The 23862-nt window shown below is 44.3% G+C and overlaps 1 protein-coding gene across 4 annotated transcripts in view; it reads right to left on the bottom strand.

The window, feature by feature from the left end:
- The window catches only part of LOC122938642 (cadherin-6-like), a 361198-nt gene that overhangs the window by 31762 nt on the left and 305574 nt on the right, over positions 1–23862 (bottom strand). For all 4 annotated transcript variants that reach the window (XM_044294304.1, XM_044294305.1, XM_044294306.1 and 1 more), the window contains 2 exons: positions 16145–16281; positions 1982–2103 (listed from right to left, as the gene is read on the bottom strand). In XM_044294304.1, coding sequence (XP_044150239.1) covers positions 1982–2103; positions 16145–16281 — 259 coding nt within the window. The remainder of the gene's footprint in view (positions 1–1981; positions 2104–16144; positions 16282–23862) is intronic.

The raw sequence follows: 23862 nt of genomic DNA, 5'->3' as shown, positions 1-23862 counted from the left end.
GGCACTGACCATTGGATCCCTAGATAACTACAAGGGCTGTCAGAGAGCATATAAAATTTGGGCAAAGGCAAGGAATGTGATAAAATAATCAATGATGTGCCCTTCTACATACGTGACCACTGCAGCCAATCACTGGCCTAAGATATCTCAAGCTATACACCACTAAAGCCAGTGACTGATTGCAGTGGTCATATGTAAATGGACATGTCATCGCTCCAGCCAAGTAAAGAAAGATTGTTGGGGAGCACCAGAGCAGCTGTGCTGACGGTGAATGGTGGTTTTATAATTCTTTTTAGGACTTTGCCTGCCTTTAACAAAACCCATCTTATTTTACTGCTCTAATGACCTTCTGGTTATTGTTGACTAATGTGTTTGGTCATAGGGACCTTAGTTCAGGGTAAGGTTCCGGACGGGACCACCCCTTGCGGGGCACGGATCCCGTGTTAGGGTAACAGGGTCACAGTAGGTCAAGTAGGGCGCAATAGGGACAGCTGTTCCCCTTGCGCCCCCCTTTTCCAAAAAGGCATTTTTCTACCTACGAAGTACCCTTCCCTCAAATCGGAACACCCCATCCACGTACTGGAACAAGAACTTACCTTGGTCGTCTGCATTGCCTGTTCGTCACCAAGCACGGCTTGCCACGGTACCGGTAAGATCCATCCTTATTTCTTATCCCGTCTAGGCTCTCTCCTGCTCTCCAAGTGGGATCCAGGACACCCTTGCCGGGGTCTATTAGCACTTTTGTGGTACCTCGTGACCCTTGGGGTCCACACAGCCTCATAAAGGGCTCGCTCTAGGGATTCTGGGTACAGTGAGTCACCGTTCTAGTGGCACACCTGTACACAGTACCCGACTGTGTCTGTTTGTCTGTCTTGTAAGGGGACTTTACTCGTTTTAGTCATACCAATAAATATCACGTTTTAATTGTTACTGCCCCTTTGTTTTTCCTATTACGCTTATAGCAGTACCTTGGGGAGAGGTACGTTCGCACCGTTCTCACCCTCACAGGACAACTCTAATTTTTCTTTTGCTATTAATGTGTTTGTGAGATGATTATATGGCACTTTGAAATTCTGCACCATTATCTATATTTTAAAAGGTATGCCCCCTTGTTTACAAAGTCTTTTGTGCTGTCCACACGTAGGTCCTGTCCATAAGATGGCCGCTGATGGAGGGTCATGTGACCAGGCAAATCACCTCCATATCATGCCTTCTCCATTCAAATACACTGCACCTGCCATCTGCACTTGTTCTGTTGGGGTTTAGTGCAGGTGTAGTGTGGATAGAGGAAACATCACATGGAGGTGATTTGCCTGGCCACATGACCCTCCATCAGCAGCCATCTTATGGACAGGACCTCTGTGTGGACAGTACAAAAGACTTTGTAAACAAATGAGAATACCTTATGAAATATAGAAAATGGTGCAGAATTTCTACAAAGACTATATGTGCCATATACTGTATACTGTACATCTCACAAACATATAGGTCAACAGTAATCAGAAAGTGGCCAACACCATTTAAGGCTACGTTACTCAAGTAATAGTATCAGTACCACTATTGTTCATTGGCTGTGTCTGGCATTGCACCGCTTTCAAGAAACTGAGTGGCAATACCAGACACGGTCCAAAAAAGGAGATGCTTCTGGGAAAATTAAACCTTTTTTTCTTAATCTCGTACAACCTGCATATGACACTTCAGTTAGAACAGGCTTGGGTGAAATATGGAAACCATGATTTTACAGGTGCACAGTTTGAGGGTCTTAGCATACTGTACACCCGGTTCCCATTCACAACATGATATATTTTGTACCATGATGGTAGTGTCACCTCATTTTGCCAGTGAGACTAGTTTTGCGAGTTTACGGAACCAATAAAGCTGATGACCATTCCCGCTTTCACAATGCCATCAGTACGGGAACACTGCTCCATCAGCACTAATTTCAATGCAAATGAGCGGAGAGTGGCGCTATTATACACACCTGTTCTGCCTTTGCATTTTCACACACAAAGATCTCGTACAGCATGGCAAACTCGGGGGCATTGTCGTTGACATCCAAGACCTTAATGAACACAGGAACGCGGCTACTTTCTTTAGGATTACCTGGAATAAAAAAGATGAGAGAGCTGGGTACAGTGGTTGATAGAGGGCTAAATTGTGCAGAGATCAGAAGGCAGCTGCTAAAGGCTTGATTTCTGGAAACAGTTTTTTTCTCTCTCTCCGTCTCTGTGAGTTTTTGGATCTGACAATCAGAAGCTTAATTAGAAGAACACAAGCTGTGTATCGCCAATTTGCCAGCGACCTTCTCAAGCAGAAAATCATAGCCGCTTAGTAAATGTAGCATGACACTTTTGTTACAAAATCAAATGGGGAAAAAATACATGTACCCTAAAACTAGAAAATACAACCCTATTAAAAGAAACTTATCATGCATGTATCTCCTAGGAACACTAGTCATATATGCTGTAAATATTGTACATAGCAAAAGGACAGAATTGTAGGCGGGTTGTATGGGATGAGAAGGAAGGCCATTTTTCCCCCAAAAAAACAGCACCACATCAATCAATAGACTGTATCTGGCATTGGAGCTCATTTCTGTTCAATGAATAGGGCTAAATACTATCCACTGCCCATGCACAGGAGAAGCGCTGTTTCTAGAAAAAGAAAATTCACTTTCTACAAATTTGACAGCACCCTTTTCTATGACAAGATGGGAAAAGTTGTAGAAATATCTTATAATATGTAGATGTGTCCTGGAACGTCCTACAGTCATTAGCTGGTCAGCGGCTCCCCCTCAAATAGAAGGATTTGGCCAACATTTATCTAATGTGTATGACCGGCTTCACACTACACATCATACATATGGTGCATATTCCTTTATCACATGCAGAATCTGTTTTAGATTAGGATACGTTTTAAAAATTAACTTCATTAGGGTGCCTTTACACATAGCGGGCCATTTATGATCAGAAATACGCCTATATTAAGCATATTTCTGGCCCAGATTACAGCGCAAAGGTTATTTGCACCGCAATCTGTGACTTTTCCCGGCTCACACCAGGTCTGAAAAAGTGGACGTGGTGTCGGGTGGGGGTGGTGTCGGTGGTTTTAGGCTTAGAAAATGGTCTAAATATTCGCCAGCAAGGAAGTTGGCTTACATTTAGACCAGCGCTGGATATCCCGAAGTTATGTAGAGGCCAATGCCAGCGCAGGGGCTTATTAAGACCAGCGTCTAAAATGTTGGTCTTAATAATTAACCACCATATTTTTCTGCACTTTTGCATTTTTAGCTGTGTTTTTGCTGCAAAAAGTTAGCTCCGGATATCAGCTGAAGGTCTATGGAAAAGATGAAATGCAGGACATAGAAACACATTTTTTTTTTTTTGTTTTTTGCTTCTCACATTTTTAGTAATTATGTGGCTTTTTTTTTTTTTTTTATAGATTTCTTGTTTCATTTCAAAAACACAGCATGTTGTAGGTCTTGGTGTTTTGTCAGGTGTTATCACATCACTAGAGGTAAGACACGCTGAAGGATATTTATTAGGCCCTTGATGTCAATATTGTGGCATAAAAAAGTCACACATTATGGAACACGCCATATGTGAGTCACAATTTGCAATTTTTTAGGCTTCTCAACATTTCTCTGAAGTTGCGAGAAGGGGGGCTTAGCAGGAGGGGGCACGGCTTTGCTGGATTAACTATAACTTACACAACAAACGAGCATATGTTAAGTAGACTTCAGTTTCTGGGACACAGACTGCCAGTGACGCTACAAAAATATATAGTGGCATCTGCCTCCTAATAAATTAGGCACATCTCACTCCAGTGCAGCGGGATCAAGACTGGTGTACAGTGATGGTCAGTTCGCATTGTTCGCCAGCGAACACATGCGGGCTGCCATCTTGACTCACAAGTCCGGCGATGCACAGGTAAGCCCTTAACTGTGCCGCGAGCTGGTCTGAAATCAAATGCGGTCCCCAGGAGCAGGCAGTTCTGAGAACAGCCGCCGGGGGCCTTCATCGGGCTGTTCTCAGAACTGCCTGCTCCCGGTGACCGCATTTGATTTCAGACCAGCTCGCGGCACAGGCACAGGTAAGGGCTTACCTGTGCATCGCCGGACTTGTGAGTCAAGATGGCAGCCCACATGTGTTTTCGCTGGCGAACAATGCGAACTGGCCATCACTGCTGGTGTATAGGAGCTCCAGTCTTGATAAATGTCCCTTAACTGTGTGCATAAATGGCCAGAGACTGCTGATTGTGTGTTTTACTGATAAATGAATGGGTGCACCCTAATGATGTTATTTCACCTCATGTATATAGAAGACACTACTCTGAAATGCCCTGTAAATTACACTTCTGGATTGTGCACTTGTAAAGATCACAGAGAGTGATCTGTAGTAGTTTTCCAGCAACTGTGAGATGAAAAACCATCTTGACATTGAACGCTTCTTGCAGCACAGATTTCCACCACAAGTTATGAAATAACCATTGCAATGTAAAGTACCGTATTTATCGGCGTATAACACGCACAGGCGTATAACACGCACCTTCATTTTAGAGGGAAATTTCAGGAAAAATAAATAAATTTCAAATAAAGCCTCTGATCTGCCCCCACTGGTAACGCAAACCCCCCCCCCTCCCTCCCCAGTATTAATCATTGGTGGCAGTGGCCACAGGGTCCCCCTCCTCCCCCCCATCATTGGTGGCAGTGTCAGTTCCTATCGGAGCCCCAGCAGTGTAATGCTGGGGCTCCGATCGCTTACCATGGCAGCCAGGAGTCACGCTACTGAAGTCCTGGCTGCCATGGTATGTTAGTGAGCAGAGAGCAGCGCATTATACTCACGTGCGCTGTGGCCGCCGGTCGCTCCTTCTCATAGGTCTGTGCGGCGCATTGCTAATGCTGTAAGCATTAGCAATCCGCCGCACAGACAGAAGAAGGAGCGACCGGCGGCCACAGCGCACGTGAGTATAATGCGCTGCTCTCTGCTCACTAACATACCATGGCAGCCAGGGCTTCAGTAGCGTGACTCCTGGCTGCCATGGTAAGCGATCGGAGCCCCAGCATTACACTGCTGGGACTCCGATCGGAACTGTGGGATATGGCCGGCACATTCATTGGTGCGCAGTGGCCACAGTCCCTCCCCTCCTCCTCCTACTCTGTCCTCGTTGGTCTTCAGCGGCAGCCGCTCACAGTGGGGAGGGAGGGACTCCCTCCTCCTCCCTCCGCTGTGCCGGCCGGCTCAGTCCTGCCTCTCTGGCCTCCGGAGGACACGTTTCAGCCCTAATCGGCGTATAACACGCATACATCATTTGCCCCCTATTTTCAGGGGGAAAAAGTGCGTGTTATACGCCGATAAATACGGTAATTACATGCGATGGTTTCATTTCAGTACCAAACCACCCAAGCTTTGTACTAAGAAGGGGATCTCAGCCACTGAGATTTATTTGCTCTTAGAGACTACAAAAGCTTTCCGTATATGAAAGGCATAAGCTATTTTCATCATTCTGCATGCGTTTAGCATTTTCCGTATGTCACACAAACCTAATCCTCACAGGCAGTTCTATATGCATACACAGATGCAGCAGAGCTGAATTTATCAGTAAGGCTACTTTCACGTCATGGATTTGCACAGACGGATCCGTTCAGATAATGCAAATGCCTGCATCCGTTCAGAACGGGTACGTTTGTATTATCTTTAGCATAACCAAGACGGATCCGTCTTGAACACCATTGAAAGTCAAGGGAGGACGGATCCGTTTTCTATTGTGCCAGATTGTGTCATAGAAAACGGTCTGTCCCCATTGACTTACATTGTGTGTCAGAACGTTTGGCTCAGTTTTGGCCTCCAAAGCGGAATGGAGACGTAACGGAGGCAAACTGAGGCATTCTGAATAGATCCTTTTCCTTACAGAATGCATTAGGGCCCTGAACGGAACTCACAAACGGAAAACCAAAACGAGAGTGTGAAAGTAGCCTAAGATGTTTCTTTTATTAAGGATATTCTTTTGTGCCAGAGGACACAGCATTGTTTTTCTTTTTTTACCTATGCATTCTGTCATTTTCCTATTGATATAGCCATACACGGTTTTGTTTCGATGCCACCGTTTTACATATAACTTTGTGACTAACTTTTATTAACCATTTTTAGCTGAATGGGAAAAATGCAATTATGTTATTTTTTATGTTTGGAACTCACTGGGGTCCTTCATTAGGTCCAGCTGCCATCACAATCCATCAGTACCCAGTAATCCCATTGTGGTCACCAGTGATTGTCAGCTGAGTGACAGAGGGAGACCTCTCCTCCTTTCTATATATATGGTACAGGGTACAAAAGTGGTAATCACGGTAAAACTCCTTGAAAATTTAGCAGTAGGCCTGCACAATATATCGCCAAAGCAATCGCAACGCAACATATCGCAATCGCCAATTGGCAGACCCAAAAATGCTGCAATTGTATTATCATATTTTTCGCTTTATAAGACAAACTCCCCCCCCCCCCCCCATAAAGCGATGGTTGACTTTTTACGTGGTTGACACGGATGTATCGCCGGTCGCTATGCTGCACAGCACGGCCGGCGATACATCAGTTACAGTGCGGGGAGGGAGGAGGGGCTGGAGGCAAGTCGTTATTTTAATGAACAAATGTTCTTTTATTCTATTTATATGTTCTGTGCAGTGCTGTTAAGAAAATTGCAAGTTTTGTATTTTGTACTTTTGCAGTAATGCAAATATGTTATTTAATTTAGTAAAAGATGTTTTATTTTGAAAAACACTGTGCATTTCAGTTCTTGAGTTAAGCATAACTACATTTCAGCATTCTCAGGAATTTCTGTGTGCTTTTGCCTTGAAAATCCAAGCAAATAGACCTCTAGCACAATTCCCTTAAAATATCGCTTTGCATATCGCTATCGCAATTTTTAGGGCCCTAATCGCAATCAAACAAAATTCCCATATCGTGCAGCCCTATTTTGCAGATTTACTTGCACTCCTTAAACAACAAATTCCACATCATCACAATAAACTGTGCCACATTTCAAAATTAGCTGTGTTACATATACTGTATATAGAGAGAAAGTCCTCTGATTAAGGATGCATTCACACGACCGTATGCATTTTTCGGTCCGCAAAACATAGGAATGACGTCCGTGTGGCATCCATATTGTGTCCGTTTTTTGCTGACCCTTTGTAGCAATGCCTATTCTTGTCCCCAAACGGACAAGAATAGGATATGTTCTATCTTTTTTTGTGGGGCTGCAGAACATGGTGTGCTGTCCGCATATTTTGCGGCCTCATTGAAATGAATGGATCTGCATACAATCTGCAAGAAAAGCGGATCGGATGTGGGCGAAAAATATGGTTGTATGAATAAGGTCTAAACATCTAATATTAGTAAACTATGAGTTACTCATTTTTAGGCCTTCCTTGTGAAGGTTATCTGCTTATCATTCTGGTTGACAGTCTAAGGCTATTTTCACATCTGTGGTTTTCCCTTTCCGGTATTGAGATCCATCATAGGGTGTCAATAGCGGGGGAAAACACTTCAGTTTTATTCCCACTCATTGTCAAAGGGGAAAAAACCGAACTGAACTAAACTGTGGCTGAGAGACAGAGATTAGATACAGTTGCAAGAAAAAGTATGTGAACCCTTTGGAATGATATGGATTTCTGCAAAAATTGGTCATAAAATGTGATCTGATCTTCATCTAAGTCACAACAATAGACAATCACAGTCTGCTTAACCACCTCCGGACCGCCTAACGCACATGTGCGTTCCGGAGGTGGCAGGCTGGCGCACAGTCACGCATATATGCGTCATCTCGCGAGACGCGAGATTTCCTGTGAACGCGCGCACACAGGCGCGCGCGCTCACAGGAACGGAAGGTAAGCGAGTGGATCTCCAGCATGCCAGCGGCGATCGTTCGCTGGCAGGCTGGAGATCCGAATTTTTTAACCCCTAACAGGTATATTAGACGCTGTTTTCATAACAGCGTCTAATATACCTCCTACCTGGTCCTCTGGTGGTCCCTTTTGTTAGGATCGACCACCAGAGGACTCAGGTAGGTCAGTACAGTCGCACCAAACACCACACTACACTACACCCCCCCCCCCCATCACTTATTAACCCCTTATAAACCCCTGATCACCCCATATAAACTCCCTGATCACCCCCCTGTCATTGATCACCGCCCTGTCATTGATCACCCCCCTGTCAGGCTCCGTTCAGACGTCCGTATGATTTTTACGGATCCACGGATACATGGATCGGATCCGCAAAAAGCATACGGACGTCTGAATGGAGCCTTACAGGGGGGTGATCAATGACAGGCGGGTGATCACCCATATACACTCCCTGATCACCCCCTGTCATTGATCACCCCCCTGTCATTGATCACTCCCCTGTAAGGCTCCATTCAGACGTCCGCATGATTTTTACGGATCCATGGATACATGGATCGGATCCGCAAAACACATGCGGACGTCTGAATGGAGCCTTACAGGGGGTGATCAATGACATGGGGTGATCAGGGTAATCAGGGTGATCACCCCCCTGTCACTGATCACCCCCCCTGTAAGGCTCCATTCAGACGTCCGCATGCGTTTTGTGGATCCGATCCATGTATCCATGGATCCGTAAAAAATCATGCGGATGTCTGAATGGAGCCTTACAGGGGGGGTGATCAGTGACAGGGGGGTGATCACCCTGATTACCCTGATCACCCCCTGTCATTGATAACCCCCCTGTAAGGCTCCATTCAGACGTCCGCATGCGTTCTGTGGATCCGATACATGTATCCATGGATCCGTAAAAAATCATGCGGATGTCTGAATGGAGCCTTACAGGGGGGGTGATCAGTGACAGGGGGGTGATCACCCTGATTACCCTGATCACCCCCTGTCATTGATAACCCCCCTGTAAGGCTCCATTCAGACGTCCGCATGCGTTTTGTGGATCCGATACATGTATCCATGGATCCGTAAAAAATCATGCGGATGTCTGAATGGAGCCTTACAGGGGGGGTGATCAGTGACAGGGGGGTGATCACCCTGATTACCCTGATCACCCCCTGTCATTGATAACCCCCCTGTAAGGCTCCATTCAGACATCCGCATGCGTTCTGTGGATCCGATACATGTATCCATGGATCCGTAAAAAATCATGCGGATGTCTGAATGGAGCCTTACAGGGGGGGTGATCAGTGACAGGGGGGTGATCACCCTGATTACCCTGATCACCCCCTGTCATTGATAACCCCCCTGTAAGGCTCCATTCAGACATCCGCATGCGTTCTGTGGATCCGATACATGTATCCATGGATCCGTAAAAAATCATGCGGATGTCTGAATGGAGCCTTACAGGGGGGTGATCAGTGACAGGGGGGTGATCACCCTGATTACCCTGATCACCCCCTGTCCTTGATAACCCCCCTGTAAGGCTCCATTCAGACGTCCGCATGCGTTTTGTGGATCCGATACATGTATCCATGGATCCGTAAAAAATCATGCGGATGTCTGAATGGAGCCTTACAGGGGGGGTGATCAGTGACAGGGGGGTGATCAGGGAGTCTATATGGGTGATCACCCCCCTGTCATTGATCACCCCCCCCCCCCCCCTGGTAAGGCTCCATTCAGACATTTTTTTGGCACAAGGTTAGCGGAAATTTTTGTTTGTTTTGTTTTTGTTTTTTCTTACTAAGTCTCATATTCCACTAACTTGTGTCAAAAAATAAAATCTCACATGGACGCACCATACCCCTCACGGAATCCAAATGCGTAAACATTTTTAGACATTTATATTCCAGACTTCTTCTCACGCTTTAGGGCCCCTAAAAAGCCAGGGCAGTATAAATACCCCACATGTGACCCCATTTCGGAAAGAAGACACCCCAAGGTATTCCGTGAGGGGCATATTGAGTCCATGAAAGATTGAAATTTTTGTCCTAAGTTAGCGGAAAGTGAGACTTTGTGAGAAAAAAACAAAAAAAAATCAATATCCGCTAACTTATGCAAAAAAAAAAAATTCTAGGAACTCGCCATGCCCCTCATTGAATACCTTGGGGTGTCTTCTTTCCAAAGTGGGGTCACATGTGGGGTATTTATACTGCCCTGGCTTTTTAGGGGCCCGAAAGTGTGAGAAGAAGTCTGGGATCCAAATGTCTAAAAATGCCCTCCTAGAAGGAATTTGGGCCCCTTTGCGCATCTAGGCTGCAAAAAAGTGTCACACATGTGGTATCGCCGTACTCAGGAGAAGTTGGGGAATGTGTTTTGGGGTGTCATTTTACATATACCCATGCTGGGTGAGAAAAATATCTTGGTCAAATGCCAACTTTGTATAAAAAAATGGGAAAAGTTGTCTTTTGCCAAGATATTTCTCTCACCCAGCATGGGTATATGTAAAATGACACCCCAAAACACATTGCCCAACTTCTCCTGAGTACGGCGATACCAGATGTGTGACACTTTTTTGCAGCCAAGGTGGGCAAAGGGGCACATATTCCAAAGTGCACCTTTCGGATTTCGCAGGCCATTTTTTACACATTTTGATTGCAAAGGTACTTCTCACACATTTGGGCCCCTAAATTGCCAGGGCAGTATAACTACGCCACAAGTGACCCCATTTTGGAAAGAAGACACCCCAAGGTATTCCGTGAGGGGCATGGCGAGTTCCTAGAATTTTTTATTTTTTGTCACAAGTTAGCGGAAAATGATGATTTTTCTTTTTTTTTCTTTTTTCCTTACAAAGTCTCATATTCCACTAACTTGCGACAAAAAATAAAAAATTCTAGGAACTCGCCATGCCCCTCACGGAATACCTTGGGGTGTCTTCTTTCCAAAATGGGGTCACTTGTGGCGTAGTTATACTGCCCTGGCAATTTAGGGGCCCAAATGTGTGAGAAGAACTTTGCAATCAAAATGTGTAAAAAATGCCCTGCAAAATCCGAAAGGTGCACTTTGGAATATGTGCCCCTTTGCCCACCTTGGCAGCAAAAAAGTGTGACACATCTGGTATCGCCGTACTCAGGAGAAGTTGGGGAATGTGTTTTGGGGTGTCATTTTACATATACCCATGCTGGGTGAGAAAAATATCTTGGTCAAATGCCAACTTTGTATAAAAAAATGGGAAAAGTTGTCTTTTGCCAAGATATTTCTCTCACCCAGCATGGGTATATGTAAAATGACACCCCAAAACACATTCCCCAACTTCTCCTGAGTACGGCGATACCAGATGTGTGACACTTTTTTGATGCCAAGGTGGGCAAAGGGGCACATATTCCAAAGTGCACCTTTCGGATTTCACCGGTCATTTTTTTACAGATTTTGATTGCAAAGTACTTCTCACACATTTGGGCCCCTAAATTGCCAGGGCAGTATAACTACGCCACAAGTGACCCCATTTTGGAAAGAAGACACCCCAAGGTATTCCGTGAGGGGCATGGCGAGTTCCTAGAATTTTTTATTTTTTGTCGCAAGTTAGTGGAATATGAGACTTTGTAAGGAAAAAAGAGAAGAAAAAAAAAATCATCATTTTCCGCTAACTTGTGACAAAAAATAAAAAATTCTAGGAACTCGCCATGCCCCTCACGGAATACCTTGGGGTGTCTTCTTTCCAAAATGGGGTCACTTGTGGCGTAGTTATACTGCCCTGGCAATTTAGGGGCCCAAATGTGTGAGAAGTACCTTGCAATCAAAATGTGTAAAAAATGGCCTGCAAAATCTGAAAGGTGCACTTTGGAATATGTGCCCCTTTGCCCACCTTGGCAGCAAAAAAGTGTGACACATCTGGTATCGCCGTACTCAGGAGAAGTTGGGGAATGTGTTTTGGGGTGCCATTTTACATATAACCATGCTGGATGAGAGAAATATCTTGGCAAAAGACAACTTTTCCCATTTTTTTATACAAAGTTGGCATTTGACCAAGATATTTTTCTCACCCAGCATGGGTATATGTAAAATGACACCCCAAAACACATTCCCCAACTTCTCCTGAGTACGGCGATACCAGATGTGTGACACTTTTTTGCTGCCAAGGTGGGCAAAGGGGCACATATTCCAAAGTGCACCTTTTGGATTTCACCGGTCATTTTTTACACATTTTGATTGCAAAGTTCTTCTCACACATTTGGGCCCCTAAATTGCCAGGGCAGTATAACTACGCCACAAGTGACCCCATTTTGGAAAGAAGACACCCCAAGGTATTCCGTGAGGGGCATGGCGAGTTCCTAGAATTTTTTATTTTTTGTCGCAAGTTAGTGGAATATGAGACTTTGTAAGAAAAAAAAAAAAAAAATCATCATCATTTTCCGCTAACTTGTGACAAAAAATAAAAAGTTCTATGAACTCACTATGCCCATCAGCGAATACCTTAGGGTGTCTACTTTCCGAAATGGGGTCATTTGTGGGGGTTTTCTACTGTTTGGGCATTGTAGAACCTCAGGAATCATGACAGGTGCTCAGAAAGTCAGAGCTGTTTCAAAAAGCGGAAATTCACATTTTTGTACCATAGTTTGTAAATGCTATAACTTTTACCCAAACCATTTTTTTTTTGCCCAAACATTTTTTTTTTATCAAAGACATGTAGAACAATAAATTTGGCGAAAAATTTATATATGGATGTCGTTTTTTTTGCAAAATTTTACAGCTGAAAGTGAAAAATGTCATTTTTTTGCAAAAAAATCGTTACATTTTGATTAATAACAAAAAAAGTAAAAATGTCAGCAGAAATAAAATACCACCAAATGAAAGCTCCATTAGTGAGAAGAAAAGGAGGTAAAATTCATTTGGGTGGTAAGTTGCATGACCGAGCGATAAACGGTGAAAGGAGTGTAGTGCCGAAGTGTAAAAAGTGCTCTGGTCATGAAGGGGGTTTCACCTAGCGGGGCTGAAGTGGTTAAACTAATAGCACACAAAGAATTAACTGTTACCATGTTTTTATTGAACACACCATGTAAACATTCACAGTGCAGGTGGAAAAAGTATGTGAACCCTTGGATTTAATAACTGGCTGAACCTCCTTTGGCAGCAATAACTTCAACCAAACGTTTCCTGTAGTTGCAGATCAGACGTGCACAACGGTCAGGAGTAATTCTTGACCATTCCTCTTTACAGAACTGTTTCAGTTCAGCAATATTCTTGGGATGTCTGGTGTGAATCGCTTTCTTGAGGTCATGCCACAGCATCTCAATCGGGTTGAGGTCAGGACTCTGACTGGGCCACTCCAGAAGGCGTATTTTCTTCTGTTTAAGCCATTCTGTTGTTGATTTACTTCTATGCTTTGGGTCGTTGTCCTGTTGCAACACCCATCTTCTGTTGAGCTTCAGCTGGTGGACAGATGGCCTTCATTTCTCCTGCAAAATGTCTTGATAAACTTGGCAATTCATTGTTCCTTCGATGTTAGCAATCCGTCCAGGCCCTGACACAGCACAGCAGCTCCAAACCATGATGCCTCCACCACCATACTTCACAGTTGGGATGAGGTTTTGATGTTGGTGTGCTGTGCCTCGTTTTCTCCACACATAGTGTTGTGTGTTTCTTCCAAACAACTCAACTTTGGTTTCATCTGTCTACAGAATATTTTGCCAGTACTGCTGTGGAACATCCAGGTGCTCTGTAAAAGTGCAGCAATGTTTTTTTTGGACAGCAGTGGCTTCCTTTGTGGTATCCTCTTATGAAATCCATTCTTGTTTAGTGTTTTATGTAGCGTGCATTCGCTAACAGGGATGTAAGCATATGCCAGAGACTTTTGTAAGACTTTAGCTGACACTCTAGGATTCTTCTTCACCTCATTGAGCAGTCTGCGCTGTGCTCTTGCAGTCATTTTTACAGGACAGTCACTCCTAGGGAGAGTAGCAGCAGTGCTGAACTTTCTCCATTTATAGACAATTTGTCTTACCGTGGACTGATGAACAGCAAGGCTTTTGGAGATACTTTTATAACCCTTTCCAGCTTTATGCAAGTCAACAATTCTTAATCGTAGGTCTTCTGAGAGCTTTTGTGCGAGGCATCATTCATATCAGACAATGCTTCTTGTGAAAAGCAAACCCAGAACTGGTGTGTGTTTTTTATAGGGCAGGGCAGCTGTAACCAACACCTCCAATCTCATCTCATTGATTGGACTCTAGTTGGCTGACACCTCACTCCAATTAGCTCTTGGAGATGTCATTAGTCTATGGGTTCACATACTTTTTCCACCTTCACTGTGAATGTTTACATGGTGTGTTCAATAAAAACATGGTAACAGTTAATTATTTGTGTGTTATTAGTTTAAGCAGACTGTGATTGTCTATTGTTGTGACTTAGATGAAGATCAGATCACATTTTATGACTAATTTGTGCAGAAATCCATATCATTCCAAAGGGTTCACATACTTTTTCTTGCAACTGTAAGCTCATTAAGAAGGCCAGCTCTGTCCTAGGTTGTCCCCTTGATCCAAGAGGTGGGTGACAGAAGAACTCTAGCAAAATGAACATCACTGTCAGACAATGTCTCCCACCCCATGCACAAAGCTGTTGTGGAGCTGGAGAGCTCTTTCAGTGACAGACCGCTGCATCCTAGGTGCACGAAGGAACGTTATTGGAGGTCCTTCCTCCCAGCAGCGGTTAGGATCTATAACCACCGCTGTTCTCAGAAACCCAGTAGTGAATTTTTTAAGTAAATTGTGTGTTATGTTTTTCTTGTATTTTACTCTTTAATTTCTAATTACTCTTATTTCTGCTCCTGTTGTGAATGTGATTGCTGCTGTTATGCCAAAATTTCCCCACTGAGGGACAATAAAGGGATTTTCTTCTTCTTCTTCTACTGCAGCATCTATAGAACCCTAATGCTGTATTAAAGGATTTTTACTATGCACATAGAGCCATAACTAAAATCATATTTTAAGTGCCATTTAATCACTTGATAATGTTCTCTTTTACACACTTCAATGACAGCGTGTCCTATACAGTCTACAAGATGCAATTTGAAAGTGTGTGCATCTGCCAATATCAGATCCTCATGTGTAATTGTGTCTGCCTTTCAGATTGACTTCATAGTGGTTACTAATTTTATTAACTTTAATCTTGCTCTGGGTGACTTCCAGTAAAGACAGCAATGCATTTGTGTCAGCTTTGACTGGGAATATAGTACGAAGCAATTAGTAAATGGTTATTGTTTTAGAATAGATTTAATTATTATAGCCAAACATCATTTGTTAGCGCAATTACATTCCATTAACGGAGCGTTTTCCATTTATCTGTGCTTCTTTTGAAAACACACATGCACACTCCCAAAGTCCCTGTCTCCAGTTCTCATATTTGCTAAAAGCATGGATCCAGAAAAAAGAAAGCTACAATTAGAATCCAGGACGACTAACTACGTTTTCCAAAATATCTTAAAGCGAACCTGTCACAAATTTGTATCTGTCAGGTAAAACCAGATACCAGAATATATCCTATTTTTCTAATGTTTTTATTTTCTGATTGCAGATTCTTTTATTCTGTTTCCTGAACATTATTATGTTGGCAGCCATCTTGCCTGAGCTGTTCATAACAGCATTTAGAAAGTAATAATAAAATTGCTTTACGGCAGCCCCATGGTCCATAGACAAAATGGCCATTGACTTCTATAGGAGTTTTCTAGGCATGCTCTGTGCAGAAGTCACTGTACAAGGAAAGAATAGATAAGCTTTGACAATCACCTATTGGTGGATCCTGTGTTATCTATACACAGAGGTGATTTACGTCTAAGGGCTGTATTACACAAACAGATTATCTGGCCAATCAGACCAATAGTTGGTGTGTAAGCGGCCATCGGACCAATGACTGGTCAGAAATCTGTCAGACATATAATACAGATAATCTGTTTGTATAATACAGTCCTAATCGTGCATGTCATAATAAGCAGATAACTGCGGTAAAGTGATTGGAACAAACCAAGAAATGGCGTATAGTATGAGGCCTAGTGGAACTGAAGGATTTTAAGTTTTTTTGTTTAAATATAGTGACATGGAAAATTAAAAATAACATCATCAAAAAATCTTTACAAATGTGTTTAAAATAAAAATGTGATTTAAACAATGGGTTGTTTTTTCGATGACACATTCCCTTTAAGCATAAAAAGACCCCACTTCATCACGATAGGGACAGCATTGATATTTAGGACTGACTTACTGATTTCTGTAGCAATTACAGTAATATTGTGCCACAGCAGTGACTCTCGATCCAGAGGTTTAGAAGTAAAAATCGATCCATTTCCAGAGTCAATGTTGAATATCCTATCCATGTCTGTATGGCGATCCACAGAATACCTGCAAACACAGTCCAATTAATTGTTATCCTTTACCCAGTGCAGCGCCCAGATGTCACCTCATAATGTTAACAGCAATAATACAATACGTTGAATAAGAAATGACATTTAAAAATTGCTGCTATTTCAAAATAGCAGCAAAAAAGCATACGATTACGTAGAAAGCCTGCAATGTCACTACATTGTTAAGAACAACGTTTTACTATCTGGAAATATCTAACACTATAAATGTCAAAACATGTTAAATACAGTAAAATCTCAGCTTCCTAACAACAAGCACTTTAATATATTTCTGATGGAAGCTTAAATTACTGGGTTTTCTACATGCAGCACACTCTGTCCTGAGATGTTCCAGAATGGCAAATGTGGGATACATTTGTGATTCTTACCTCCATGTTAACTCTTTGTAAAGATACAACCAATCTCATGTTGTTTGAGTAGCACACTCACTTGGCTGTGTCCATGTACAGCGGATTTCACACAGCAAAACTCTGGCAACTTACCATACAATACAAGAGGTTGGGGTTTTCAAAGCCCTATTCACATGTATCGTACAAATTACACACAACAATTAGAGCATGCTATGCTTTCTGTAACTTGTGAGAGGCGGAAACAACACGGCTCGCCGAGCAACACTGTTTCAGTAACTCCTTTTCACTTCTATGGGAGTTAGGGAAACAGCACAGTACAGTGAGCAGTAAACACAGCCATCTCTTGGAGCCTCGGTGTGGTGGCCAGAAGAACCGGGTGAGGAAGGATGGGGATGTTACCTCTAAGCCTTACCAGCTTCTGAATAGAGTAATTAGGGAGCTGGGCACTATTCCATCAAAAGTAGACAATTTGTTAATAAGTATACAGTCCGGTGTAGGGCCCGCTATGTAAACCAGCAATTATGTACCACCATTAACAATTTGTATTCTTTTAACCACTACTTTTAACAATAAATTTAAAACATGTGACAACTTGGCTGCCCAACCGATGCATTGGGGGGGTTGTACCCTTAATGTAGGGTACATAAAGTTACTATTGGGGTTATGTGCTATTAGGGTGTGTTCACACATTCTGTTTAATTTGCATTAACTTTAGCACCGCTTTTGAAAAAATAATTGGAAAAAAATGCAATTTGACTATGACATGTGAGACCTTCAGTCTCATTCAGATGTCCGTAGTATGAGCTAGCGTTCATATTAAAGCCACAAATCTCAGCCTGACAAATTTAAGTCTTACAGGGAGGCAATCACACAGACACATTTACCACACATATGGAGACAATTATACTTAGAGTTACTACATACAAGGATGTACACATTTACTATATATATATATATATATATATATATATATAGTGATATTGTGACACATTGAGAGGTTTGGTCTGGGAAAACAGGTATTTTCCTCCCAGCATGCACTGCTGGGCTGATTCACAGCCAGGTGAGGTCAAATACTGGACCGGATTTTAAGTGTCGGCCCAGGTTTTAGCAGCACTTGGCTGTCCTTAAATAGGCAGCTGGGCTCAGAAGCTATGTCTCTGTGTTGGGATCTGGGAGCCTTGTGTCTGGATGAAGGCTTGCTACCTGTTTGGCGTTAAAACAGGTAGGTGCTGCTATGCTCATGGACTCGTTGAGGCAGCATTGCTGCATGGTGTGAATTACCACCAACACAGCAAGGTGACATTTTGCTTGATTATGACTGCTTGTTTTGTCACTTGCCTAAAGTGTGAATAAAACACTGAACTGTTTGATCTAAAGAACATGTTGTTGCCTCTATACTGCATCCGCAAATCCTGTCTACCAGAGCGAAACGTAACAATTGGTGGAGTATGTGGGCAAGAGCAGTGAGGCTGGTGTGAACGCTGCTATTTTTGGTTTCTGCATTTTTTAGGCACGGTTGTATGTCGTACATTAAACCAGCTGTGTTACAACCAGTGCCCCACGACAAAATGGGGGCTGTTGTGAAGACCCTCATGGAGGCTAATCTGCAGCAGCGAGAGACAAACCTGCAGCAACACAAGGCTAATAAGCAGCAGCAGGAGACTAACCAGTTGCTGCTACAACACAGTGATGGCTTTGCAGACAGCAGGAGCAACCCTGAGCGTCCATGATACCCGGAAAGCAGTCTGTGCCGCGATTCCTAAGATGACACCCGCAGACGACATTGAAACCTACCTCATGATGTACGAGAAAGTGGCCATCAGGGAAAAGCTACCCCGTTATCAGTGGGCTGAGGTCGTTTCTCCCTTCCTGGCATCCGATTCCTAGCGGGTGTATTTCGAATTGCTGGACGATCAAGCGGCCGACTACCAGAAAGTCAAGGGTGAGATTCTGGCAAGACTGGGGGTGAATGTGTTGGTCCTGGCCCAGCAGGTGCATCAGTGGGGGTTAAACCCGGCTGAGCCTGCAAGACCCCAATATTATAAATTACTTCACCTCTTGCTACAGCCTGATGTGCTGAGTCCCAATGCTATGCTGGATCGTCTGTTAGCCGATATGTTCTGGAGGGCTTTTCCATACCCTCTCCAGCACTAGATTAGTCAGGTGTCTCCTGGCAATGCCCTTGAGATGGTGGACTTGGCGGAACGCTATGAAGCTACCAGGAATATAAAGGTGGGTTCTGTCGGGAGGGGGGTCGGAAACCCCAGATGTACCCACGGCGGAACTGGCTCCGATAGTCTGCTGGCAGTGTCAGGAGCCTGGCCATTTAAAGGCTGACTGTCCCCATTGGGTTGAGCCCATGGACACTAACTATGGCCACTGTCAGTCGCTATATATGCCAGGAGGCTGTGTGCAACAGGTACCCCAGTGTCTCTAGATCACTTGTGCAAGATGGAAGTGGGAGACACTCCGGCGGAGGCTCTGCTGGACTCAGGGAGTCTGGTGACCCTAGTAAGGGGTACACTGGTGCGGTCCACTGAGTATACTGGCCGGAAAGTCGGGGTGATGTGCATATATGGAGACTTAAAAGACTACCCCACAGCGTCGGTGTCTCTAACCAGGGTGGCTGGTAGATGGACCTACGAGGTGGCACCACAAATCTTCAATATGAACTTATAATAGGGAGAGACTTCCCGACACTGTGGCCTGCTATGAGAGTCACTGATACCCATGCGACAGGGATAACCCTAGCAAAATGGCCCGGCTCAGGGGGAAGGCCAGAATCCTGGGAACCTGAGACCGAAGGGCCAGCGGTAGGGGTGACCGCCACTTCAGTGGAAAAGGGGGAGACAACCCCGCTAAGTGTGATGGTGGGAGACTAGGAGGATTTGCCACCGGGTCCTGAATTGGCAGACCTCAATGTCTCCGGGGATAATTTTGGTACCGCCCAACGTCGGGACCCAACCCTATCCAGCACCTGGGAAAATGTGTTAATAGTAGATGGTGAACCATAACAACCTGGGGCAGAGTCAGTGTTTCCCTGTTTTGTGGTTCATCAGGATATGTTGTATCGGGTAAACCAACTACGGGGTGAGCCTATTGAACAATTGGTGGTCCCCAAGGCTTATCGCAAGCTTGTGTTGGATCTAGCCCACAATCACGTTCTCGGGGGTCACCTGGGGCTTCAGAAAACTCAGGATCATATTCTACAGTGGTTTTACTGGCCCAGTATATTCAAAGAAGTGGAAGAGTTTTGTAAGTCTTGCACGACCTGCCAGAAAACTAGCCCCCAGCCACATTTCTGTAGTACCCTAGTACCTCTCCCGATTATCAAAGTACCATTTGACCGAATAGCTATGGACCTCATAGGCCCAGTTCCGAAGTCCGCCAGAGGGCATCAACACATCTTAGTCATTCTAGACTACACCACTCGGTACCCGGAGGTTGTGCCACTGCGACATACCTCGGCCAAACTCATAGCAAAGGAGTTAATGGAGATGTTTTCCCGAGTGGGACTACCTACAGAGGTTCTTACCGACCAAGGAAGGGACCCCTTTTATGTCCAAGATGATGAGGGAAATATGTTGAAAAAGGTAGTGTCTAAAGATGGGAAGGACTGGGACCTCCTTCTGCCCTATCTCATGTTCGCAGTGCGAGAGGTATCCCAGGCCTCTACTGAGTTCTCACCCTTTGAACTGCTATATGGCAGACACCCAGATGCAAGATCAGATAGAGACAGTGTTGCCTCTTGTTAGGGAGCATATGGAGGCAGCTCAGCCAGCCCAGAGTCGGGTCTATAATCGGCAGGCTCGGGTCCGGATCTTTAACCCGGGTGATAGGGTTTTACTTCTGGTGCCGACTGTGGACAGTAAGTTCCTGGCTAGGTGGCAGGGGCCCTACGAGGTACTCTAGAAAACTGGAGATGTACACTACAAGGTACACCAGCCAGGGCGGCGAAAGCCGGAGCAGGTTTACCATATGAATTTACTGAAACCGTGGAAAGATAGGGAAACCGGTACAGACGACAGCCCGCGGCCGGGTTTTCTAGGAGAAGATGGTAACGGCCCCTCTGCCTTATGCAAGAGAGGCAGATGCCACAGTAAAAATTGCTGACAGCCTCTTCTCTAAACAGACTCAGGAGGCCAGGGAGTTCGTTAGTCGGAACACAGATGTGTTCTCGGACCTCCCTGGACGCACTTCCATAATGCAGAATGACATTGTCACTGAGCCTCAGGCAAAAGTCAGATTAAAACCATACCGGGTACACGAGGCTCGGCGACAAGCCATATTGGAGGAGGTGCAGCTAATGTTGCAATTAGACGTCATTGAGGAGTCAAAAAGTGAGTGGACCAGTCCTATATTATTGATACCCAAGCCGGACTTTCGAAAACTTAACGAGGTTTCCAAATTTGATGCGTATCCCATGCCCCGGGTGGATGAGCTCATCGAGAAGTTAGGACAAGCCTGGTATTTTTCTGTTTTGGACCTCACTAAAGGGTACTGGCAGGTGCCCTTAATGGAGGCTGCCAAAGAGAAAACTGCCTTCATCACGCCTGAGGGGCTGTATCAATATAAGGTCTTACCCTTTGGTCTGCATGGCGCCCCCGCCACTTTTCAGCGACTAATGGACATTGTCCTTCGTCCACATTGTCGGTACGCTTCAGCTTATCTGGATGATATTGTCATCCACAGTACCGACTGGGAAAGTCACCTACCCAAAATGCAGGCTGTAGTGGACTCCCTTCGGAAAGCTGGCCTAACCGCTAACCCAAAAAAATGTGCGATTGGGTTAGAAGAGACTAAGTACCTGGGGTTCGTCATTGTGCACCGAGTCATCAAACCCCAAGTGAACAAAATAGAGGCCAGCAAATGAAGTAATTCCTGGGAATGGTGGGGTATTACATGAGGTTTGTTCCCCACTTTGCTACTCTAGCCGCTCCCTTGACAGGACTCTTGAAGGGACACAAGTCAACGATGGTTCGCTGGGATGATCGGGGGGAAGAGGCTTTCGCGGCTTTGAAGTAGGCCGTGTGCGAGTCTCCGGTTTTGGTGATGCCCGACTTCAAAAGGGAGTTTATAGTACAGACCGATGCCTCCGAAGTAAGCCTCAGTGCTGTACTGTCTCAGGAAGTCAACGGAGATGAGCATCCCGTTGTCTTCCTCAGACTTAAGCTCACCCCAACCGAGACCTGGTAAAGTATAGTGGAGAGATAGTGCCTGGCTATCAAGTGGGCACTAGAATCTCTCCGCTATTATTTATTGGGGAGAAAATTCTGCCTGGTGACTGACCACTCCCCTCTCAAGGGAATGAGCCAGTCCAAGGACAGAAATGCCTGGGTCACCTGTTGGTTTCTCTCACTACAAAACTTTAAGTTTTCGGTGGAACACAGGGCAGGCTGGTTACAGGGAAAAGCGGACTGCCCCGTCCTGGGTACACTGTCTAGCGTGTGTTCACCCCCTCAGGGTTGAACAAAGGGGGAAAATATGTGACACAGTGAGAGGTTTGGTCTGGGAAAACAGGTATTTTCCTCCCAGCGTGTGCTGCTGGGCTGATTTACAGCCAGGTGAGGTCAAATACCCAACCCGATTTTAAGTGCCGATCCGGGTTTTGGCAGCACCTGGCTTAAATAGGCAGCTGGGCTCAGAAGCTATGTCTCTGTGTTGGGATCTGGGAGCCTTGTGTCTGGATGAAGGCTTGCTACCTGTTTGGTGTGAAAAAAGGTTGGTGCTGCTTGAATTGCTGCATGGTGTGAATTACCACCAACACTGCAAGGTGACTTTTTGCTTGATTATGACTGCTTGTTTTGTCACTTGCCTAAAGTGTGAATAAAACACTGAACTGTTTGATCCAAAGAACTTGTTATTTCCCCTATACTGCATCTCCTAATCCTGTGTACCAGAGCGAAACCCCACAGTATATATATATATATATATATATATATATATGCAGAGAATCGGACAGCACTCCAAGACTTGAAAAAAGTAGAAATCTTTATTCACCCATGTGAAAAATAATTGCAATTATTTTTCACATGGGTGAATAAAGATTTCTACTTTTTTCAAGTCTTGGAGTGCTGTCCGATTCTCTGCATATATTAGAAGGTGGAAAGCTCATTCCTTTGGACATAGCACCTGAGCCAACAGACTGGTGCCGCCAAATCTCCTTTTCTGCTATATATATATATATATATACACAGTGCCTTGCAAATGTATTCACTCTGTTGACTTTTTTTTGTATTTTGTTACATTACAGCCTTAAGTTCAATGGTTTGTTAATCAGAATTTTATGTGATTGATCAGAGCACAATAGTCTAAGTTGGTGAAGTGAAATGAGAAAAATATATAAATAAAACTATTGTTTAGAAATAGAAAACAGAAAATTGGCATGTATGCATTCACTCCCTTTATTAGGAAGCCCATAAAAAGCTCTGGTGCAACCAATTACCTTCAGAAGTCACATAATTAATCAAATGATGTCCACCTGTGTGCAATCTAAGTGTCACATGATCTGTCATTACATATACACACCTTTTTTAAAGGCCCCAGAGGCTGCAACACCTAAGCAAGAAGCATCACTAACCAAACACTGCCATGAAGGAACTATCCAAATAAGTAAGGGACAATGTTGCTGAGAAGTACAAGTCAGGGTTAGCTTATAAAAAAATATCCAAATCTTTGATGATCCCCAGGAGCACCATCAAATCTATCATAACCAAATGGAAAGAACATGGCACGACAGCAAACCTACCAAGAGACGGCAGCCCACCAAAACTCACAGACCGGGAAAGGAGGGCATTAATCAGAGAGACAGCACAGAGACTTAAGGTAACTCTGGAGGAGCTGCAGAGTTCCACAGCAGATACTGGAATATCTGTACTTAGGACGACAATAAGCCGTACGCTCCACAGAGTTGGGCTTTATGGCAGAGTGGCCAGAAGAAAGCCATTACTTTCAGCTAAAAACAAAAAGGCACGTTGTGAGTTTGCGAAAAGGCATGTGGGAGACTCCCAAAATGGATGGAGGAAGGTGCTCTGGTCTGATGAGACTAAAATTGAACTTTTCGGCCATCAAAGAAAACGCTATGTCTGGCGCAAACCCAACACATTACATCACCCAAAGAACACCATCCCCACAGTGAAACATGGTGGTGGCAGCCTCATGCTGTGGGGATGTTTTTCAGCAGCCGGGACTGGGAAACTGGTCAGAGTTGA

The sequence above is a fragment of the Bufo gargarizans genome, chromosome 5 (assembly GCF_014858855.1).
Source record: "Bufo gargarizans isolate SCDJY-AF-19 chromosome 5, ASM1485885v1, whole genome shotgun sequence".
NCBI lineage: Eukaryota > Metazoa > Chordata > Amphibia > Anura > Bufonidae > Bufo > Bufo gargarizans.
The sequence above is the reverse complement of the archived record's forward strand: the minus strand, read 5'-3'. Positions and strand labels throughout refer to the sequence as shown.